Source organism: Electrophorus electricus, chromosome 9, assembly GCF_041902795.1.
Source record: "Electrophorus electricus isolate QZ-2024a chromosome 9, ASM4190279v1, whole genome shotgun sequence".
NCBI lineage: Eukaryota > Metazoa > Chordata > Actinopteri > Gymnotiformes > Gymnotidae > Electrophorus > Electrophorus electricus.
The window spans coordinates 6,200,001-6,224,252 of NC_137505.1; the positions used below are offsets into that span (position 1 = coordinate 6,200,001).

The window sequence follows — 24,252 nt, forward strand, 5'->3', positions numbered from 1 at the left end:
CTCTCTCTTACACACATCACACGTACATACACACACACACACACACACACACGTACAACTTACAAAAACTGACTCTGCAATCACCATTATTTTCCACGAAGAGAATTAAGGCATGACATAATGGTCCTTCACTCTTAAAACACTCGGTCCTTCCTCTGCTGTTTCCTCTCTGGTTTTAGGGTTGTGTTTCGCTGTGGCCAGTGTTGAACGATGAACTGTGATTCCTTCCCATTTCACATGTCTGGTTTGGATGAACTAAATGTGATATCCGTTTTAGGGAAGGCTGGTAAAGTTGATATGGAATTCTTACCTGACATGGTGAAAAGTTATTAGCATGTCATTGCCTTATTATCTTATGTGTCTTGAGCTAAAGTGAATAGCCTAACTTTGACCTGTTGTGACAATACTGTGAGAATTACTAAGTGTGTAGCATGCAAATCAAAAAGTCACATTTTAATTTTTGATAAGCATAACTGTGTATAAGCGAGACACAACCAGTTTGTGTTTGAGAACTACTGACAAAACTATGCCCAGGTAATCACATTCACAACAAAAAGAAACATGATTTCAGTTCCCTTCATTTAGGCTTTTTGGATTGGTGGTTGTTTAATGTTCATTTTCTCCTTGTGTAATGGTCAGAATGTCATTTACTGTTAAATTGCATTATCATAAAGAAGTAAACCAGAATTTGATGAGTGATATTCACCTAAGTTAATGGAATATGCATTTTGGAGAAAGTAATTATTCCGGTTTGCGGGAAATAGATGTAGTTTTTTTTTTTTTTCCTGGAAAGGGCTGGAGTGAATTTAAACATTAATGGGCCCCTTGATTTGCATCACAATGGCACGTTATTGTCCTGAATGCAGGCAGATATTGGCTGTGCGTTTCTGTGCCTCAGAGTCTTGGCGATTTTAAAACGCATAGTCAAGTTAAATATGCTGATCAGAGGCCTTATCTGACAACATGGACCTTCTCATCATGTCTGTCAATGGCTGCTTCATTTGAAAAAAAATAAATTAAATAATAACTAACCATACTGAGAGTAATCGAATTTAAGTGAATTAGTAGAATTTTTCCAGCCTCTGCCTTAACCAATAGGCAGTAAATAGTGCAGTAAGCAAATTTCAGAAGAGGCTTGTGAGGACCGGCCATCTTAAGCATCGGGGGCCTTCTTAGGAGCGGCTAGTCAATAGGAAACTTCAGAAGATAAATGAGAGAGAGGGAGACGAGAGGGAGAAGAGAGGGAGACGAGAGGGAGACGCAGGAAGGGCAGGTGGAGCTCAGGGACTTTGATCCTCTCGGTACTCCTTTAGAAGTGCCACCTCATTTAGAATGCTGGGAGTGAGGAGAAGCAAGGAGCCCAGTGACCACTGACCAAGCTCTCTCTCTCTCTCTCTCTCTCTCTCTCTCTCTCTCTCTCTCTCTCTCTCTCTCACACACACACACACAAACACTCACACACACACACATATGCATGTACACACACACTAATCAGCAGGGCACCTTTATTCCCCCCAAAAAAGAGAGAGGAGACACAGGGACCAAAGAAGCTTTTACACTAATTTGGCTCTGGGGAGGCTGTGCCCACGTTGGCTGGGGGTTCGAGCTGTGCTGCACGAACACCCCCCCCCCCCCCCCCCCCGCCCCTTGGGAGGGAGGCGCGACCGCTGGGGTGCGGAGCTACCGTGTGCTGGGTCAGGGGCTGCAGTTGACTTTTTATGCCTCGAGGCTTTTCGGTGTGTTATGTTACCGTGTCAGCTCTAATTAGTGTTCTGTAGTGAGGGTTAAATGAGATTACACAGTCTCCAGACCCTGCTGCTCAACTTGTAGGCATGTTAACCAGCCGTTACACGCACACACGCACACACACACACACACACACACACACACACACACACACACACAGCTGCTATTTTACTCTTAGACAGTGGCAGCAACAATTTGGATTCTGATGGCTTTCTGTGCATCATATACTCACAACAGCGTAGGCTGCTGATCGAGAAATCAAATGTATTTTAAAAATGATTTATTTCCAGTGTAATAGTGCATTAAATATCATCTGTTGGTACCTATGCGTGGACGTAAGTTTCAGGGGTTTTTTTTGTGTTTTTGTCATTGGAGTTAATGAAATGGCTGGCGAGTTTTATAGATGTATTAGGATTTGGCTGAACAATGCTCTCAAGTCAAGGGTTTCGCTTTTCTGTCTGTAATGAGATTAAAGTTATTAGAGGAGGACTGAGACATGACCCTGTCAAGAGATGTGAGCAGAATTGCTCTGTGCACACACCCCCAGCAGGGGAGTGTATGTATTATAACCATTATTCATATCAGAACACATAAAAAATCTGGATTTACTCTGGATTCAAATGTTTTTTTATGTATGTGTTGGGTGGGACGGGCGGGGCTGATTGGCTGGTTGGGTGTAAAGTCCGTAACGATGTGAAACGAAGCCTATGGCACGGCTCTCTGCCACGGCTCTCTGCCACAGACGAGCCGTCTCCCGGTCCTCTCTGTGTGGTGACAGCATAGAAGTCTACGCCGTGGAGCTGCTACGCCTGCCCCGTCGACCCGGCCCCCATAATGGCTGTAGCTGTGAGCTCTGGTGCTAACGAGGTTTAAGTGGGAAAGTGGTTAACAAGGAGACCATGGCTTCCTGTCTCACTCACCCCCCACCCCGACCGCTTGTGCATAGCAACCATTGTGTTCCTGCAGCTCTGTGGAAAAAAAAAAAAATCCCAAACACTTATTGCTATGCAGTGAATATGGACTGCTGCATTAAACAGCATAAGATCACAATGTACAGACCCTAAAACCTTCTGCTTATTTCTGTCCTCTTTCCTGCGGTTTCTTTTTCCTGAACGTGTGGCCCCTTCTTCTCACTGTCACCTGTTTTTCTGCTCTGACACCCTCTTCTCTTTATCCGTTCTCATACCTCTCTCTCTCTCTCTCTCTCTCTCTCTCTCTCTCTCTCTCTGTTTCTCCACCTCTGCCACCGCCCCTTCTTTAGTGTTTGGGGGTCTTGTCTGATACCCATTAGCGTTAGGACTCATTACCTGGGTAATGAGCTACACAGTCTCTGATTAGCTCTGGGCCTGGAGAAGCTGACATTATTTCAGCCGTGGAGCCGCCGGAGCCATTAACAGACCTGCTCTAAGTGATCTGTCTGTGGACTGTTAAAACCATTACATTCATTATATATCAATCAAAGGAGAGGTGTTGCTGCTAATTGAGGAGGGGAACAATGCTTAAAATCTTGCCATAATTGATGGGTAAAAGGGGAAAATAAGAAAAACACCCCATCGATGTCTGGATAATGGTCACATGTTCTCTCCATGTGAGGGAGAGATTTTCTTGCATAATGGATGATTTATGTCTGAGTGAGCGTGCTGTGTCTTTTAATGAAATTATCCTCATCTGCAACTCTCATCTGAAAAATCAATGCATCATTTTTGGGATTAACTAAACATATTCCGACTGGGCATTAAGTACATTCTTCTGATTTAAGATTTTTCTTTTTTAAGGTTTTACGTGTGTGTTTTGACAAAGACAATCAAACAAACGAACGATTTTCAACCTGATTTATTTTGATTTGTTTTTGGCCGAAGTTTTGTGTTTAACGCAGGTTCACCGCACATGTGAACTACAGTCAGTCACAAAAGCAGCCGAACCGATGAATTTTTGCGCCTGTAATTTCTCTACACGGCTCGAGACGATTCATTAACAGGTGTCTCTCTGACAGCCGTGAAGCTAAGGGAAACGTTGATGCATGCATAACATTTCAGCATCTTGTTTATGCAAGATAATTTAAAAACATTTTTCTGACATATTACATGTCCACCACTCTACAAGAAATTCTGGGCATCAGCATCTGTCCCTGTAGCGGCTCACTCGGTGGAGCATGTTGAGTGTTGTACTCGTCACACCAAGGTCATTAGTGTGATTCCCAGGGAGCGTGTGTGCACACACACACACGCACTCATTTTTTACAGATAAAGCTGTAAGTCTGTCAGGATAAGAGTGTTTGGAAATGTCAACATCTTAAGAAATATTTCCTAAAAGATGCGAGAAAAAAATGCATTTCTGCGTGATCTGCGTCATGTGTGTTTGTTTTTTCAGAAGAGACACCTACCTTCATTTCAGAAGTGTTTTGCATGTGTGTGTGTCTGTGTGTGTGTCTGTGTGTGTGTGCATGCATGCGTTTTTTTGGGGGGTGGGGTGTTCTACAAATGTGAAGTGTTTGAATTATTACACCCAGTCTCTCACTAGCAATCATCACAGTCTTATGAGGGATTTGTTAATCTGTTGTATTAGACTCAAGCCTGTTGAAGTTCATATGTTTGAAACTGCCTTTGTTGTGTGTGTATGTGTGTGTGTGCGCATGGGCGTGTGCGTGTGCGTGTGTGTGTGCGTGCGTGTGTGTGTGTGCGCGTGCGTGTGTGCGTGCGTGTGCGTGCGTGCGTGCGTGCGTGCGTGTGTGTGCGCGCGCATGTGTGTATGTGGGTGTGGGTGTGGGTGTGTTAAATCCTCTGAGTTCATCTCCCCCACAGTGCTTTTAGACTCGACCCCACACTTCTCATTTGCTCCCATCTCCAGTCTCTCCCTCTCTCTCTCTTTCTTTCTCTCTCTCCCCCCTTGTTCTTTCTCTCTCTCTCTCTCTCTCTCTCTCTCTCTCTCTCTCTCTCTCTCTCTCTCTCTCTCTCTCCCTCTCCCTCTTTTCCACATCTTTGAAACCTATGAGCCTGCAGAAAGCTCTGGACAGAGATATGGGGAGTCTTCAAAGCAGTGTTGTGACTGCCGTCTCGTCTGAGTACAAAGCGCGACAGAGAAATGTGTTCTGCCTTTCAGTGCGTTTTGCATTTATGCTAATGATGCTTAAATCAACAGCTCGCAAGCGCACTGCGCTGCCATGTGAATCTGTAAACAGACATAAGAGGAAGTTTTCTTTAAAACATTTTTTTTAAATGTGTTCTTTGCTATGAAACTTCTCCTGCAATATTAGTGATAACGTTTAATGTAATAAGTACTAGTAAAACTATTATACTACTAGTTAAACTCTTATATTATTATTAAACTACATGATTCAACTATAGTTTGTGATTTATTGAAATGGCTACCTAACCAAGAGTTCTTCTGAAACAGCGTATAATGATATAATTATTAACCCAATGCAGCTCGTGTTTACTGAGTAAATCCTTTAAAAAGGCTTAAGTAATCGTGTTACTGGCTGATTAAATGGACTAATCTATGACTTACACACGTCCAGGAGTTTGTCGGCGTAATCGCAATAATGAGATTCTATATACCTTAAATTACTTAAAAGATGAATAAGTGGCGTGGCAGGCCTATAATAACGCTATGGAAAGGTTACAGTGTTTGTTTACGTTGGAAGGAGTGCAGAAATGAGCTCTGGGATGCGGGGGGGTGGGGGGGGTGTGTGTGCAAAAAACCCAAAACAATGCGATGATTTGTAATTGAAAGTCTGCCAAGTGTTTAATGCAACAGATTGGGCACAATAGCACAGGGAGAATCGTTGGCGTGTGACTCCTTCATTATCCCACCGAGGCAAAGTTGGGAGACAGATTGCAGCGGTAAGCGGCGCAGACAGGCTTGACACCTGCGCGCGCGTCCTCGGCTTGCGGCGCCGTCGGGGAGAGGGCGCTTGATTAGCTGCGCCGCGCTAATAGAGTGAGAAAATTAACACAGCGGTAAGCTCCGGCGCTAGGAGGGCCCGGAGCGGGATGTTTAACCACAGGCAGCGCCAGCGGTCGTGGTAAGAGATTAATGACCTGTGCAGTGATCGGGTTCAGAGCCTGCTGGTGACGGGGCTCAACAAGACTGCCGGGGATAATGATCGCGTGAAGGGCGCGCGCGCCCTCGCGGGCGTCTGCGTCCGTCTGCCTCGTGAGGCCGGGCGGATTAAATAAGCATCCGTTCTCCGGGGCTGTGGAGGAGGGACGGGACGGGGTTGGTTTGTTTTCTGTTACCTCCTAGGACTCACCCGGAGCACAGGCGAGAGTGTAGAATATCCCAGAACCACCACGGCGCAGTCAGACAGATTACTAACTGTGGCATGAGATACGACCGCCTTTCACGGGCTCTTTACAGAGCATGCATGGTAGTTTTATCAACTGCTGCTATGCAAGGCTGTACATCTAAACCACCCTGCGCGAGACATCTGGTTTAGAACGTGACCGCGTGTAAAGGGCTCGCGATCGCAGATTATCTTAATATAAATTCCAGCAAACAATGATCACTAACGCAAGACCGTGAGGTGGCGACCAGGTGAGATTAGTCTCCCTCGCCACATCCGTTTGTTGGAACATACGGACCCATTCCCAAAGCACGTGGCCGTCCTGATGGAAATTCCTTAGGCAATGAAAGCCAAATAAGAATCAGATTCTAACCACGCGTGTGGACTTCCGCTCCAGCATTATGCCAAATAATTATACTTTGTTCATAATCTATCATAATCTATTCATCTTTAATAACCTCGCCTTTCGGTTGTTTAATATGATTCATGCTAATGTATAGACTCCATCTTAACATGCCGGACTTTTTCTCCGGTACAGAAAGGGAACGCAAAAATGAATTTCAGTCAGGGCTGGGTAGCACTTTCAAAAAAAAAAACAAAAACCAAAACCCCAAAACAAACAAACTTCGAGAGGAAGTCCCAGTTTGAGAAACAAGCGCTCTGCGCGTAATAGCCGCAAGGCTTTGCGTCGGTCTTGGTCATTATTCCCGTGTGAGAAGCCCCTTTTCTTCCATTGTCACGAGACATTTGATCATGTCTAGACTTTCCAATCATCTCATTTTATGACATTTTCCTACGCGTGTCATTTTACTCCCGTGGTATAACTCAGCAAGGCAGCACACGTGGAGCCGTAGAGGTTATAGTATCCGCGGGGTCACGAGGGCAGTCCGAGCTGACAGATTTTAATTGAACAAAATTATTATTTTTTGTTTGAAACTCATCGCATTATGAAAGAGCCTTTTGCTTCTTAGGAGGTAGCAACAACATAGTTCGGTGAAGGGGTGTGTGTGCACGTACAGAGGGGGTTTGCAGTAGTTGCCAATGTAAATTACAGTCATTGTCGTGAGGGTGAATGGAGAATGGCACAGATCATGGCTGCGAAAGGGGGAGGGTTGAGGCTGAGGCCCCTTTCAGCGTGGGGGACTGTACTGCTCTGAACATCTACCATCAGATGGAGATGATCACCTTCCACTGTGTGTGCAGCGTCACGGTTTTACACACTCTGACACGCTGTCAAAGACGTACGGTGGCAAGCCGCGTACGGCAAGAGGAAGATTTACCACATCATATGAAGTAACATAAGCGTCAGAAATGAATCAACGACTCCATTAAACACACACACACACACACACTCTGCCAGCATCGGTGTTGTTTAGTTTATGTAAGGTGCTTAATGCTAGAGTTTATGGTCGTGTGTTTGTAGCAGGCACTGTGCCCTTCGTCTTTACTAAGATTTACTAAACTTTAATTCGGTCATTAAAAAGTTATTTATAGTGGCAAAGCCAGCGGTTCTGGCTGAGAGAATCGAGAATCAAAACTTGCATTCGCAGAAGGTTAAAAGTCAGAGATTTGATGGGGCGTTTGGATGAGTTTTCGCTTTTTGGATATAAGGTTATGCTATTGAGCTTTTTCTCGACACACTAACGCACTGCACGTTTTGCTGCCAAAACGCTAATATAAAAAAATAATTCGTGACACAGCAGTCAAATTCTATTTAAAAAAAAAAGCTCTTGGTTTTTGTTTTGTTTTTGTTTTTTTTGTTTTTTTAAGGCAAGATAATGCGCCCGAATCCGTGCGGTGCTCTTCCGAGCCGTGTAGCGGCGGCGGCGCCGCACCGGCGCACAGCTACTCGGCGGTGCTGCGGGGTCCGCGCTCAGAGTCCGTTTCCACGGAGGAGAGACGCTCGCGCCAGGGCTCCGCCCCCAGCTCCTGAATGCGCAGCAGCTGCTTTCAGACCCAACTGCTCAGCTCCATTCATCCTCCAGAGGGAACAAAAAAAGTGGCTATTTATTAGAATACTTGTTTTCTATTGTTCAGCGCCACACAAAAGGCGCTTCATTATGTAAGAAGGAACCCTTTCGCCGGGAGAAACAATAACTTGAAATTGTCTTTAGAGTCTATAATAAATTTCATTTTCTTGTCTGTCTCCTCAGTGTGTAGTGAGTGGTGGGTTTGGGAGCCGGGTACGGTCGGCCTTGGCACACTAAGACTGTAGATTTTAGGAGGGATGGCGGTCTGGCTGTGGCTGGGTTAGGACAGAGCGATAGAAACGGAAAACGACAATTTTCCATCACTGCGAAAGTGGAACGATGGAACTCGCGTAAGTTTACTCAGCTTGAAATGAAATGATTAAGACTATTTGAAATACATATGTTTGAAAATTGAGTTGTACGGGAACAATCTGAAAATAAGGTTTACATCGAAGTTTTGTTTTATTTAGTCACAGTCTCGTCGCATCATTTTGCGAAACGTCTGTTCTTGTCAAAAGAAGGCGAGCAACTGTACTACTACGAACTAAGACGGGTGTTAAACATTTTACAGCGTTGCACGTTGGTGGGACGATATGCAAAAGAAGGAAGCTTGATAAAGAAATAGGCTACACACGTTTCGACTGTAACATTTTACATTCTTTGTATCCCAGATTAGTGAAAGCAGGTGGAATGGATTTAACATCGACGTTCACAGCACAGAACGCACTGATGAAATATTGTTCAGATTGAAGTAGGTTGTATATCGGATGGTGTTGAGGGGTGGTTTTAATTGGATATTACTTCACCTTGAAGAGGAGTCCTGCAAACTCAATTTACGTTCTTAACGTTAACGTGTTCTTATTGCGTAAAAGCAACGACGAAGATATTTAAGCTGTTTTGAGCGGTCTGGAATACAACAACAAAATTCAACTCTAATACACCGAGCTCGATACAGAGCCAGCGACGATCAGAACTCGTTAACGGAAAGAACTTGGGCTCAGTAACTCAGTCCGTCTTTACAGAAATAACCGCAGTAGCTTCAAGTGAAATTTCTATGTCACAATAGAAACGAAATAACCGAATTATATCGCATTATGTAGAACTGTGTTACGTATCGTAAGCTACTTTGACACATGCCTGTCAGTGGAGTTTTGGTGTGGTCTTAACACCTGGCTAATGATATTTAGCTTACACACCTAAGATCTTAATGCCATGTTTCCACTCCAGATAAAGGCCTTTCCCGATGGACCGAGATATGAGGTATATCGTATTTTGGTGTGTTTCTTTTTCTTCTCACATCTGTAGATTTTTTTTTATTTTATGGAAAGTGGACATTACTATCAATCAAGCGAGTGATATTTTAAAACGTGAAGATCTACATCAGGCAGCAGTCCACGCGCTTACACTGATTCGCAGAAACACGAAGTTGGCATTGCTTTCAGATCCTTACTGATCTGTTAACAACAGCAATAACCGAAATCCTACTTCCACCCAACCTATATTCGCTGTTCTTTTCTCCCTCTCTAGCGCATTTACGTAAGCCGCGCGGCTAACACCTGTCAGATGTCGATGTTAAACTGCCTCCTCGCAAGTTCAAGAGACTCTTCACTTTTAGGAGAGGGCTAGAACTGGGAGAGAAGGATTAATGCGTGTACGGTTTAAACTCGGGTCTGTGTTCTATTTTCAGACTATAAATTATTCAGTTCGAAGGTCATTGGTGCTCTTATTAGGCTACCAGAAAGAAAGAAATCCGACCTCCTACTTGTATGTATAAACTGTGATCATGCATCTTATAGTATGGACACTGCTTGACAAGGCACCGTGAACTACACACCCTATGTGATCTTTTGTGTTTCAAGTAAGAGACCGAATCAATCTTAATCCAACAAACAAGAACCCTTGAACAATTATGGGTCACTACTGTTTGTTTAGAGTAACTGCCGTGACCCCTGCTCTTCGCGCGCTCAGCAGCACTGCCCTATCCGCCCACGTGCGCAATCCGAACACGAGACAAACGCTTCCTAAAGCGACAAAACAACAAGGACAAAGTAGACGCTCCCCTCGAGGGTCACGGCGCGTGTAATCCAGAGAAAATGGAATCGTTCAAGTCCAAACCAATTCTTTCTTTGGCAGTTCTTTAAAAACATCTCCAGTGATATAGACCGAGTTTCATTTGTATTCAGTATGAACATTGATATTATTATTATTGTTGCGATTCTTGTTTTGATGATGATGGTGATTATAATAATAATAATAATAATAATAATAATAATAATAATAATAATAATAACAAATGAGTATATTATTAGTAAATCTAAATTCCCACAATTATTTATTAATACAATTATTATTTACCTCTAAATTATCAGTTTATATTCACTTGATGAAAATCGCTTATATAAAACTGCTATTCAAATAGTCTTCATTGTATTTTTTGGAATTTTATGGAATTTAAAATAATTTTGGTTGGGTTGTTATCTTAAAAATCACAATTTTTAAGTATGATTTTCTTTCTGCTGGAGATGACTGTGTAATGCGACATTCAGTCATTATTGTTTTGGGCGTAAAACTCATCATATAATAGTCTCTTATTTACAGGCAGGGTTATTGTAAATGTTTGTGGTTTACAATAAATAAATGAAGCCCCCCTTTATTAACTATAAAACAAAATTTCAAAAATGTAGATATACGCCGTTTTTACACCGTATAAATTTCCACAGGTGTTATTTTATATTTGTGCTTTCTGACTGAAAAAAAAAAATTATCCTCATAATTATTTTTCATAGCTATCATTTCAATCATCCCACACCGTGCAGAGACCGATATGACATGATATGTATTGGTGTCATATGTTTAAGCCCAATTATACAATTTTAATGTGTGATTCACCTACAATCTCTTTTCTCCTCTCGTGTATATCGGTATTAACCTAATTAAAAGCCATGCAGCCTGGCGTCGTTAGCTGCTCAGCAGGGCGAGAATATTTTTGTTTTGCGTTCAATTAGCAACTGATTGGTGTTTTCAAGGCAGGTCAACTGTGAAAATCGAATTATACATGTGCTGCGTTGTGCACAGTGTGAGATGTTTCGTTGCCAATAGATTTGCAACGAACTTTTAAAAGGTGGTGTTTAATCTTTACGTGACCAGCGAATTCAAAACGCAAAGTTAATCTAAAGAAAATCTAATCATTTTCTTACCAGTGCGTTTTCAAAGCACCTGTGCTGATTTATTATCGTGTTGCTGACCTTCGAAATAATCCAATCTAACCATGTCAGTTCACAACGTCGAACCACCAGCAGGCGGCGATAACACGGCTTTCGGCAAACTCCTATAGGTTTGCGTGTCTTCTTAAATGTCTTTGCCGCATATTAATTTTAAAGAAATGTGCAGGCCATCTGTTGTAAATGTGGTTGGTTGCATTGGATCTCAGATGCTGATAGGCCGAGTGCGTGCCTCATGTGGGACAAGCTAAGCAGCGCGCGCTTACGCGCGCATGTGTGTTCTTCGAGGGAGGGCAAACATATTCAGGTGATAAAATAAAGGCTTCGGGTGGTTGTGTCCCCCTGACCTAATCAGCGAAGCCTGACCGAGTGTGTGATTCGGCGAGCGCTTTGCGTCAAAACATGCGTTGAAACTGTGGAGCATAAGTGATGCGTAAACACCTACTATTTGTCTCTACTAGAACTTGGATACAAGCTACTCTTTAAAAGTAGACTTTTTTTTTCCTTAAAATCGCATTTGGCGATTATGCTTTTATTTTCTAATATCGTATCTATTAACATTGATCATCTAGCCCAACTCGCCAAGCAGCCCCAAACTGGCAGGCTATCCCACTATTCACTTGCCGTTAGAGGGGCGGTGTTGACCCCCGTTGCACCCCGCCTACTAGTTCTCTCCTCGCTGTCTACGTCACCCCGCCGATCTCCATGCAAATCGCGCCCTTTCTGGAACGCCATTGGCCGCGCTCGCATTTTAATCGCTGTCAAAGCGCATCATATGGCCGCCGCTTAAACTAACTCCTCAACTCCACTAGGGAAAGTAGCACAAATGCGCTTTCAATTAACGTGGACGTGAAACCGTAGTCGGGAACGACGCAGAACAGGCTCCAAGACGGGAAAAGAACTTCAGACTCACGGGCACCGTTTGGATTAAATTACGTTTCGTTCCGGGTTTTTTTTTTTTTTCCTCCCTCCTTCCCTCCTCTCCCGGAGCTCTTCTCGCTTGTGTTGCACCTGCTCCTGCGGACTAGCGCCGAAAGTTCATGCTTTTTCCGTGCTGGGTGAGAAGTCTTTAAGCCAGGTGAATGTATAGCATAATGATGGAAACGGACTTGCATTCCCCAGGACCCCAAACCAATACAAATCCGGGACAGACGGGTCCGAACACGGGGACCAAAGCTAACCAAGAGCGCGTGAAAAGACCCATGAATGCTTTTATGGTGTGGTCCCGGGGCCAGCGCAGAAAGATGGCTCAGGAAAACCCCAAAATGCACAACTCCGAAATCAGCAAGCGGCTCGGTGCTGAGTGGAAGGTGATGTCAGAAGCTGAAAAGCGTCCCTTTATTGATGAGGCGAAGCGGTTGCGGGCAATGCACATGAAAGAGCATCCGGATTACAAATACAGACCGAGGCGAAAAACCAAGACGCTTCTGAAAAAGGACAAATACTCTCTGGCCGGCGGTCTGCTCGGCGGAGCGGGCACGGGAACAGGTGTCGGTCTCGGGGTAGGCATGAGTCCGGGTGGTGTCAGCCAGAGGTTGGAGAGCCCAGGGGGTCACGGAGGCTCCGCCAGTGCCGGTTACGCGCACATGAACGGCTGGGCAAACGGCGCTTACTCCGGGCAGGTCGCGGCCGCGGCTGCGGCCGCCGCTATGATGCAGGAGGCGCAGCTCGCGTACAGCCAGCACCCAGGCAGTGGCGCGCACCACCACCACGCCCATCACCATCACCCTCACAACCCGCAGCCCATGCATCGCTACGACATGACTGCGCTCCAGTACAGCCCGATATCCAACTCCCAGAGCTACATGAGCGCGTCTCCGCCCGGCTACGGAGGGATATCCTACTCGCAGCATCAAAACTCCAGCGTCGCGTCCTCAGCAGCGATCGGCACATTGAGCTCACTCGTCAAGTCCGAACCGAACGTAAGTCCTCCGGTTACCACACATTCTAGAGGCCCTTGCCCCGGTGACTTGAGAGAGATGATCAGCATGTATTTACCGACCGGGGAGTCCGGCGACCCGTCTGTCCAAAGCAGACTGCACGCCTTACCGCAACACTATCAGAGCACAGCTGCTGGAGTAAACGGAACTGTCCCGTTGACGCATATTTGAAATGGTCAGTGAAACTTGGGGTAAAGCGCAATCAGACACTCGCCACCAAAAATTTACCTCTTTTTAGATGGCCATTTAACTACTTTTGTATAGAATGTTTTAAGATGTTCTTGTAATTTAAGGTAAAAAATATTGTTTCGATTGCCGTTCAGAGAAAACCATGAACTGATAATATTTGTCACTTTTGATTAATTTCTTTTTTTTTTTTTAATTATACTATTCATGAATTCGAACTGACATTCTTCTTGGCCAAAAATCCCGTTATGTTCCCTCTGATTCCAGTGTTTCGTTTCAAATATTTAATGCTTTGGTGCAAGTTCATTTTTAAGTTAATAAGTTCACATCTAAAGTAGCTTGGAGAATATTTCTGAGAGTTTATAAAGAGTTTCCTGCATATTACACTTACCAAAACATTTGTATACGTGAATGTATGTTCCTGAATTTATGCTGTAATATTTCTTGTAAATTGTGAATACGTTTTAATATTTCAAAAGACTGGCACGTAACTGCTGATGTATATAATTTATGAGACGCATTCTTGCCAGTTTGCATTATGATTTTGCGCTGATTCATTGTCTAAATAAAATTTGGAAGAATGTTACTATGGTTCTAAAAGGTGTTAATTTTGTTACTTTGTTTATGCCGTTGTGTTATTTCTATCTACTCCTTTAAACTTGTTAACTTGGGTAATATTGTACTGATTAATGTCCTTTGTTAATAGGACTGCATATAACTGATCCATATAATTGAATATTGTATTAAATGCAGACATTATTTAACACATCACCACCAGTATTTTTTATAGCTCCTGGAACGTCCTATAAAACATTTTAATTGTAATCTGTGTATTCATAAAAAGGAACGTTTTAGGAAGCTCTCGAGCTCAGAAGAATGTATCCCCTTAGATAGAATGAATGGGAACATTGTGGTCTAGAAATAGTAAAATACTTACTTTAATTGGGCAAATAATTGAAGCAATTTTATTGAGTTATGTTATAAAACACCCATTGTTAGTTCTATTCTGTGGGGGAAAATAAAATCCAAAATAGATTTAAATAAATTTTGTTCATTTTGGTTCATCTGTATTTCTTATGTCATCTATGAGCAGAGAAGGATGTTAAATCTGTTCTCGGAAACTTACACTTGACCGTACAATATTAAACATACGATTTCCAAAAAAATATATATATATATATATATATATATATATATATATATATATATATATATATATATATATATATATATATATATATAAGGAAAAACAGTTGGCCATTTTAAAAATATCGTCTTAAGGGTCATTATTAAAATTTGGGTTCTGGTTAGGTCTCTGTATCTATTGCCAGTGTACGCACGAATCAAACATCAGAAATATTCTTTCTGAATTTAGTTTTAGGCCTACATGTTTGAACTTAAAAAACAACAAAAACCACAGCATCCTTTTTATTGAAGATGGAAAATTATATCCTAAAGTCTATTACAGTCATTTTTCGAGTGACCTTTGATCTTTGTGAAAGCAATTTTGACAACATGCTTTAAAAGATTTCGAATGCAAAAGAATGTTTAAGAGCAATCTAACTTAACCTTCCCTGGAGAGAAGTGCCCACGCTATCTGAAATTTTGTGTCTGCACGTGAGGGCCTAGCCTGGGCTGTTTTAAAGGGGCGTTCGAGACAGTAATTACTTTTAGGATCAAGATCCTCATTACGTCTAACAAATAGTCTCTGTGAGAACATCATTTTCACAGGTTTCACGTGGGCTTAAATATTTTGCCATTTTTGCATCGTGCTAAATTAAATGGGTCTAGCATTAGGCTCGGTTTGAAGTTCCTACCTTGAAAGGAAATGCGCGTCAAATTGTTTTCATTTTAGACGTTTTTTCTTACATAAGCCGTCTAAATACTGCAATCATTCTGTCAATTGTTCTATATTTTGCGTGCTTTTCAACAGTTGAGCGCTCGGCTGTACTCATCCGATTTTGAGTGGCTGGACTAAAAGCGAAGGGGAGTTCGGTAGAGTGTTTAAGGGGTCGTGGAACTGACTAGCAGAGGCTCTGACCTCTGGGTCAGTAGCAAGGCAGAATCCATTATTATTGCAACGGCGCACCGCAACAGGTGTCGGAGCACTAGACCACACGGCCTTAGACCGCGTGTCCCCACTCTGTGAGCCACGCACAAGGGAGCGCTACTTTGCATGGTTAAATAAAATTAGGGTACGACAAGGCGATTATACTAAACAGTGGGTGGACAAAATAATATAACATTTTAATGGCATTAGTAAATAATTACAAATAATTAATTTATTTAATTATGGATAAGTTCGTTCATTATCCAACATATTCGTTAACCAACGATTCTCAACGTGGTATAAAAAAAAGAAAAAGAAAATAGCCTGGTCTTCTAAATATTATGTTGTAGCTGTTGGTGCTGATGTTGTTGTTTTTAAATGCCACGCTAAGTAAATTCATTTAAACTCACTGTTTCCTGCAGCTGTGTCAAAAATGATGACCAAAGTGGCCGCAGTTATTACTGGGGCTGTTACTGTTACTCTCCTTATCACGCGAGGTTAGGGATTGGCCACTCGGCGCCTATTTGTATTTTATCTGCACGTGAAAAGCAACGCGGATTAGCGCTGAAAACATAGAGGCGGAGAGCAAGTCACGGCACGTTGCCAGGTTAAAGGGAGCGCGTTCTGGTAAATTTAACCAAAATAATTTACTACTCCAGCGAGGGGGGGGGGCGCACGCGGGTGGGTGGGTGAAAAGGATGGGCTGCGGAAAAAGGGAGGGGAGCCACGACCAATAAATCGTCTCAGCGCGCGATACCCTTATCTTGTAACCGCCGATATATTCCGCGCGCGGAAGCCATCGGTGCTTCTGGCTCGTGTTCGGAGCTCGTCCGTAAACTCCCGAGCTCTCGCACTCGCTGTCCTAAATAGGGATAATTAGCATCACTTTATCACGCTTCTGCATATTTTCTCCCTTCTCCAAAAAAGCCGGTATGCTGCTATTGGTCGGCGCTCTGTCACAGAAGATTACGCAGACAGATTGCACGGAACGAATGTGCTGAACGAGATTAGGGGGAAATAGAAATAGCAACTGGGCCAATAAATTCCTCGCGAGGGCCTTATCGTGCAATTACACGTTGACATGTTTAACAATCTTGCTGCCTCTTAATCCTGTGCTCTTCCAAGAGGAGAGATTCAGCGCCGTCATTTCTGCAGCCCGCGATTCCACATCAGGCATTTAAACAGCACGAACGCGCTGAGAGCGTCCCTAAACCCCCGCGACTTGGTTCAAACTTTTATTTTTCAACATTTTCCTCCTTTCTATCTCGGTTTTGTGGTTTGTGCATAACGCATTCGGCTGTGCTCTTATGTTGTTAGATTTTGATGTGTGTGTGTGTGTGTGTGTGTGTGTGTGTGTGTGTGTGTGTGTGTGTGTGTGTGTGTGTGTGTGTGTGTGTGTGTGTGTGTGTGGTGCTGGTGGTCAGAGGGTGCGGGCTTCTTTAATGCCATGAAGTGAATCATAACGTTCGTTTAGGCCCAACCCGAAAATTGATCCGCCGGCCTCATATGCGATGCTGCTACCGCAGACTGCGTTCATACACCTCAGGCAAGAATGGTACTGCACCCATAATCCTCAGACAGAATGCTGTTTTAAACTATTTATAACTTTATTTTCTAGAACTCTTCGTGCTTATGCTTTTTTTTTTTTGACCCTGAACGTCTTCTTTTTCTCCTTCTTCTTCTTCTTCTCTCTCTCTCTCTCTCTCTCTCTCTCTCTCTCTCTCTCTCTCTCTCTCTCTCTCTCTCTCTCTCTCTCTCTCTCTCTGTCCTTCACCCCCGTGCTGTGGCTGCACAGTCTGTGTGGGGATGATTGTGAGAGACTCCGCAGGAATTTGGCAGGCCCCGTCAGTTGGAGAGGCGCCCCGTGCTGCCTCCCATTCAGTGGTCCGGCGCGCTGTGAGGTTGGGAAGTTTCAGTGAGCCGTGGCCTCAATAGCGCCACAAAGCTGATTACAAGCTCCAGCGGATTCTTGAAGGAAGCGGGCAGTCGCACAGGTGTGCGGGGAACCGGGGCAACCCTTCAGAATGGTGACGGAACGGGACAAGGCGGGGGGGGGGGGGGACCACACAAAAAGCAAGCGTCCCGGGAAGCGGGCAAGGATTTGGTGGGAAAAGCGCGGGTAAGTTGGAGGACAACACCACCTCTAACGTTTCGAATGCCCCCCATCTGACAGTGAATAGAGAAACTTTTCAAAAACACACTTATCATCCCTCCCCCACTGTCAAATTGGATGCTATTTGAATGAGAAGCAGGCCTGTGTGTTCCTTTCGTGCATGCCACGGATTGCATCGTTGCGGGTTTTTTTTTTTTTTAAATATCTATCATATATAACTTCAATTTAATATGTCGTTAACTAGTTTGCCACGATCTCCAACTCAAGTTGTGAGTCGGAGGTTAACAGCGAATCGCAAAATTCAGTTTGACTGCGCCCAATCCATTCTCTGTGCTTCGCGATATATACATCAACTGATCAGACAGCGTATTTAATTAAAGCGGCGTCTAACTATCAATTACTCGGGGAAAAAAAACGAGGTTCCCCGAGGACCGGTAATCAGCGCGCGAACAGTCAGCGGCGCGCTCATTACGGCGCGCTGCAGCCGGGAATAATAATCGTGACGCGGCAGCGCGTCTGCCCATTACTCTCACTTACTGTCTGAATGCTGTCACTCCGAAACTTACTGACTCCTCATTCCCACACAGATTATCTTATTAGTAGGTTTGCTTGTCTAGATTAACATTATTACATGCTACGGTGTATAAGTTCCTGTTCTTCACCAAGGCATGAACCGTAAAAAGCTCAGTGACGTATTAAAATCGTACGAAGCTCTGCTGGTGTGATTCATGTCTCTCGGTCTACCACATTGCTTTGAGCTGCGCTTTTCCACACACCTGGGTTCATTGTACTCTAGAAAGCGTTTAGGTTCTGTTTAAATAAAGGTGCAATAACCCCAGTTTAATATTATTCACCGCGTCCACACAAGCAGCACTATTAGAGGTCAGTCATTAGAATGCACTGAATCACACTCCGTTTCTTCCCATGCACGAGACTGTCCTATTGCACGCTCCAAACACGTCCCGAGACGAAGCAAACAGCCAGAGAAACGCAGAGGCATCGTTGCTCTGTTGTGTTTGCTCCCATGCCTACGCTAACGGAGGCGAAAGGCGAGAGGACGGCGAGCGGCGATCCTGATTGTTCAGCGGAGCTGCGCGCTACGAGCCGCGCGCACGTCCCCGTCAGCTCCGGCACGCTCGCACTGCAAGTCTGCGTGCGTGAACGTGGCGCATACAGAGCGCGCACAGCCCTTAGGAAGTTGACCGAGGGCACGGAACTAAAGCTGCGGAGTGGAGCTTCGCCTGATTCATCGCCGTGCTGACGTTTTGTTTTGTTCGGTTTTGTTATGCGTTCGCGAGGAGCTGTCCGGGTTCTGAAGCAGCAGAGCCGGTTGTCGCATAAACAGGTTGTCTCCACTTTTATGTCCAGTGAGCCTGCAATTCACAATTAGTCAGGAGAATATTTTGCATCAGAAAGTCTCGCCTAACCTGTCGTCTTTTTTGCTTGTTACATTTTATTTACAGTTTAGCGGCGTAACCGCGTGCGTTGTGTGGACTGACACCACACAAAATTTACTGAAAATGTCGCTATCCTGGTAAAACAAAAACATGAACAGTGACCCTATGCTATGTCGAATTCATAAGAACTGTTCATGTTCATTTTGTTGCTCGCGCTCCATGCAGTTTCTGAGTGAAATCAAACAAGAATAACCAAAATGGACTAGTCCTATAAACGCACGAATGACAACTGCAAATGACTTTTCCCTTATATCTAGTCTGACCCATCTCACGAGGTAAACTTCTCAGCAGGGGGACCGCAAATAGGTTTTTTTGAATTGTTTGTTGCCTTGTGGACCCCACTGTGTCTCTGTATTTTCTGATAGGGGGTAAACTTTGGCTGTGTCTGATTGCGTTGTGCGTTTACATCTGAAACACAGAGAGCGAGGCAGAGAAGCCACAATGAATGACGTTGATGTTTATGGATCGGCCATCGATTTTGCTGTGTCCATCTTTGTGGGTTCACGGTTAAAAGGAGAGGGTGCGGGGCTGCCTGATCTGTGTGACAGAGCCGCTCTGGGGGGACGTTGCTGGGTGAGCCGTAGGGAGGAGGTGGCCCCCGGACGGTCGGTGCCAGCAGGATCACCTGCCTCAAGCACAGCGTTGAAGGGGTGAAGGGCAGAGGTAATAATGACACACCCCACCGAGTGTTATTACTTAAAGACGGCGCTGGGATGAAACGTCGTCGTAATAGGAGGGTACTTTACGCCCTCCTATTCAAGGAACTGGGTGCTCTTGCTTGGCATCCTACCACATCCCTTTTATCTGTCTCTCTCTCTCTCTCTCTCCCCTTTACACAATTCTCTCCTTTGTCTTATTACTGCACTGAAAGAAAGTTCCATGCATGCGCTTAGATTTGTGGGACAATGTTCACAAATTCAGAGGATCCTTTCACCCTTCTTTTTGCTCCTCTGCCGGAGTTTAGATGGGAGCCAAACGCGTTCCCGGGATAAAAAACCAGACACACGGGCCACCTCGCTCTTCTCTCTGCAGGTATCCGACTCCACAGGTGCAGACAAGCGAAGGGAAGTGCTCCGCTGCTTCAGCGTGAAGTTTTGCCAAATTCCGTTTGTGTCTCGTGACCGTTCATAATAAGTCATAAAGATAAAGAATACTGCTGTGTACATACCAGATCTTATTATGAATGTAAAAAAAATATATATTAGTACATATTGTCTACCCAGGGCTGCTAAATGGTTGAAAAAGTGCACAAGGGCTTAATATGACGTGGTGTGTGTGTGCATGTGCGTGTGTGCACGTTTGTACATGTGTGTGAGAGAGTAGTCTCAGGTTTGCAGTGACCAGAGCATGGCGAAAGTACGACTGCACTCATAGTGTGTATAATAAGTACTTTCCTACCTAATTATGTCAGGTTGTGTGTGTGAAAGGGCGCCCTGTGCTCACACACAAAGGCTCGTTAGCTCCGCTGGTCATTTGGACTTAAAAACGCTTTGAGAGACAGCTATACTCTCAAGACTGACCAGTAATCATTCAGCATGTGTTATAAAGTGTGTGTGTGTGTGTGGACAGAGACAGAAAGAAAATGTAGTTTACTTCACTTCAAAATGTGGACAAATGGTTTATTAGCCTAAAAACAGAAATAAATTTCCTTATTCAGCCTCTTTCTTTGAAATTAGGTGCTGTGTTAACTATAATATTATTTTGTTTGTGCAATAACATTGCACGCCTTTATTTTAGCCAGTAAAGGGTCGCGGGATCAGCAGCAATCTCAGGTTCATGCCTCCAATTAAAGTTGTCATTGATGTGGACATTTGTCCCAGTGCAGTACAGAAGATCTGTAGAGGTCACATAAATGTAATAATTTTCATGAATTCGTGAATGATTCAGGCTTTGTCGCATTTGCCTAAACAAATGAATCGTCTCAGAACTCCTTTCAGAAACAGTGAAAAGATTTTTGTTGAATTATCTCTAAAGTATTTAGGATCTGTGACAAAAATTCGTTCTCTGTTGCTGTAGGAGCCTAAATTCCTTTTTGAATTACATGCTATAACAATTGAATAATTCCTTTAACATATGACCTTTTTATTTTTCCTGATACTCTTTCATTGTTAAGGATGAAACACACACACACACACACACACACACACACACACACACACACACACACACACACGCTTCAAATGAAAACAACATTACAACAATACATTACAACATACATCATACAACATTACAACATTTTGTCATGTAGGTTCTGGGGTGGCTGGTCTCACACACACACACACACACACACACACACACACACACACACACACACACACACACACACACACACACACACACACACACACACACACACACACACACACAGTACCTTTAATGAAAGTAAATGTCTCTTATTGTGGCCCATTACCAGGGTTGATAAATCATGGACACACTACTCTCTGTTACCACGGGCCTCATTTGAGTCAGCCCAACTTATCACACTGACCCAGCACTTCTAACATGGGCAGAAGAAAGAGAGGATGATGTTGCTGCCATCCAGAATGATGGCAGATAAACACCTAGATGGGTGTGATACGGGCACTTTGCTGTGCATGGTGCCAGGGGACTAAGACCTGGGCTCCGTGTTTCTCAACAGGGTCGAAGCAGAAGTGTCAGAGGTTTCACAGAAGCACGGTGCCAACCCTCAGCTCACGCAGACTCCGACGCAGCTCACGCAGACTCCGACACAGCTCACACAGACTCCGACGCAGCTCACACAGACTCCGACACAGCTCACACAAACACCGACGCAGCTCACGCAGACTCCGACGCAGCTCACGCAGACTCCGACGCAGCTCACGCAACCTCCGACGCAGCTCACGCAGACTCCGACACAGCTCACACAAACACCGACGCAGCTCACGCAGACTCCGACGCAGCTCACGCAACCTCGGACGCAGCTCACGCAGACTCCGACGCAGCTCACGCAACCTCCGACGCAGCTCACGCAGACTCCGACACAGCTCACACAAACACCGACGCAGCTCACGCAGACTCCGACACAGCTCACTCCTTTAGCGAAGTGGATGAGAAGTCTGTACGTGTGTGCCACGCATCTTATGCAAACCAGAACAAATACACAAGTCAAAATATGCACGGACACATGTGTACACACGCACACACACACACATAAACACACACATGCATGCACACACACACACACACACACACACACACACACACACACACACAAACACACACACACATAAATACACACACATGCATGCACACATGCATAAGAGATTAGGTAAATGAGAGGTCAGAAGGTGACTATAAAAACAGAGAGTCGGTTTCCTCTGCATGTCACTGATAGCTCTCACTACTACTGGCCTGCTGACCTTTGACCTCACTTACAGTGTGAGATCAACAGATAGAGAGATTTAGGTGGCTAAATTACAACATGATTTGTACCCTTGGGCTTCGTAATGGATAGAAGCAATATATCTCTCACTGATAGTCAAACCGACTCCTAAAGAGGACCTATTTGTAACAGCAGTCTTTATATACGAATACATTTGCTGAGCCTTACTTGAGATAGCATTGGTGTGGTTGATGTGAGTCAGAAGGACCATTCTCTGGGTATCTGACATGTTTTTTTCTGTTGACTAAGATCTATACTCTCCTTACATTTCCTCTCTATCTCATCTCATGAGTCACAGATCCATGTTTGAAAAATCTCTTCTGTAGTCTTTCTCTTTAATGTAGAAATATATCTCATTTGTAAATTTCTGACTTAGAGCCACGACTCAGGCCCATTTTCCAAACCTTTCAATACAACAATGCACAATGTGTTATTGATAAATAGGCACCACCATTTTTATATGTCAGTATAATTTCTACGATAGATATTTCATAAATATCAGATGTTGATTAAGTGCATGCGACAACACGGTTTTGATGTAAAATAAACCAGAATAAGAATTAATTCAGAACATATACAGCAATAAGTACCTGTCATGAGCTTTTTACACGGTGCCAGTTACTACTGCCCTTCTGTTTGGTCGCCAACATGCCAACTACCTCAGCCCCGGCGTGCAAACCACGGCCGCGCACCCGCTAGAGAGGGGGGTGTTTCCACAGTATCCCCTCGATCAGTAACCTCGAAGATGCGTTTCAGCCACGGCACGACCGTGTCACGTCCGGGGAAGTTTGGCCAAGCCTTCTGAGTAGATCAATTTCTAATAAACTTCTTCAATAGCACAATTGTATTATTTTTTCCCCTTTCAGCAGCTGCCTTGAATGGTCGCAGTTAGCGTTTAGCGGGCGAGACGGCGAGCGGCAGATGATTGCAGTCGGTACACCGCTGAAGGTCACCATTCAGGCGCACTCAACACTATTCATGCATATTGAACAGTGTTTAGAAACTCCACCCAAGCTCACTGCCCCTTTCAATCTCCAAATCTACATTTGGGTGTGTTTATTGATCTCGGAATAATTGTCCTGATTGTTGTATTTTTGAAGAGAAAAAAAGAATCTTTCGTTCCATTTCAGAGCCGAACATAACTGAAATAAAGAAAATTTAGTGAGTGATTACATCTGATATAGTGTGCCTGCGATCTTTTTAATTACATTAAAATAACTCTTGTCATTTGCTTATTTGAATGATTTTTCTAATTGCCAGACAACAGCAAAGATGTGTTATGGAGTTTGGAGACTTTTTAAAATGTAGTTTACACAACCTTCATCTGTATTCATGTAATGATTTATTAAAGTTTTTAAATCCTTTCAAAATGGTTGAGAATTTCTAACATTTTAGAACATTGAATGACATTTATTCATTCATGCAGTCATTTATCTTCTAAACCGCTTCATCCAGTTCAGGGTTGCAGGGGGCCAGAGCCCGTCCTGACGGCGCAGAACACGAAGCGGGAACTGACCCTGACAGGACACCAATCTATCACAGGACATGCGTGCCCACGCACACACACACACACACACACACACACCCACGCACGCACGCACGCACGCACACACACACACACACACACACACACTCTCTCTCTCTCTCTCTCTCTCTCACTCACATTGGGCCAGTTTAGACCTAATGTTCACACTTTTCAGACGTGGTAGGAAGCCAAAGAACCCAGAGGAAACCAGAGTACTGAGAGGGAGGAAACAGGCATCTGAGCAAACAAGAATCCAGGAGAACTTCACATGGGCATCCAAGAGAGCTCCGCACAGGAAAACTCCACACGGGCATCCAGGAGAACTCCTCCCAGTCAGCGGCTGGGCCAGGAATCAC

General features: G+C 44.2%; 1 protein-coding gene and 1 long non-coding RNA gene across 2 annotated transcripts; both read left to right on the top strand.

The window, feature by feature from the left end:
- Window positions 1-8,209: 8,209 nt before the first annotated feature.
- On the top strand, window positions 8,210-23,688 carry LOC113586695 (uncharacterized). Its single transcript, XR_003411644.3, has 4 exons — window positions 8,210-8,351; window positions 16,823-16,953; window positions 17,194-17,392; window positions 23,238-23,688. It is a non-coding gene; the product is annotated as an uncharacterized LOC113586695 (long non-coding RNA).
- sox1a (SRY-box transcription factor 1a) lies at window positions 11,952-14,112 on the top strand. The gene has a single exon (XM_027025019.3). It carries the CDS (start codon window positions 12,305-12,307, stop codon window positions 13,331-13,333), a length of 1,029 nt encoding a protein of 342 aa, XP_026880820.2. The 5' UTR covers window positions 11,952-12,304; the 3' UTR covers window positions 13,334-14,112.
- Window positions 23,689-24,252: the final 564 nt, after the last annotated feature.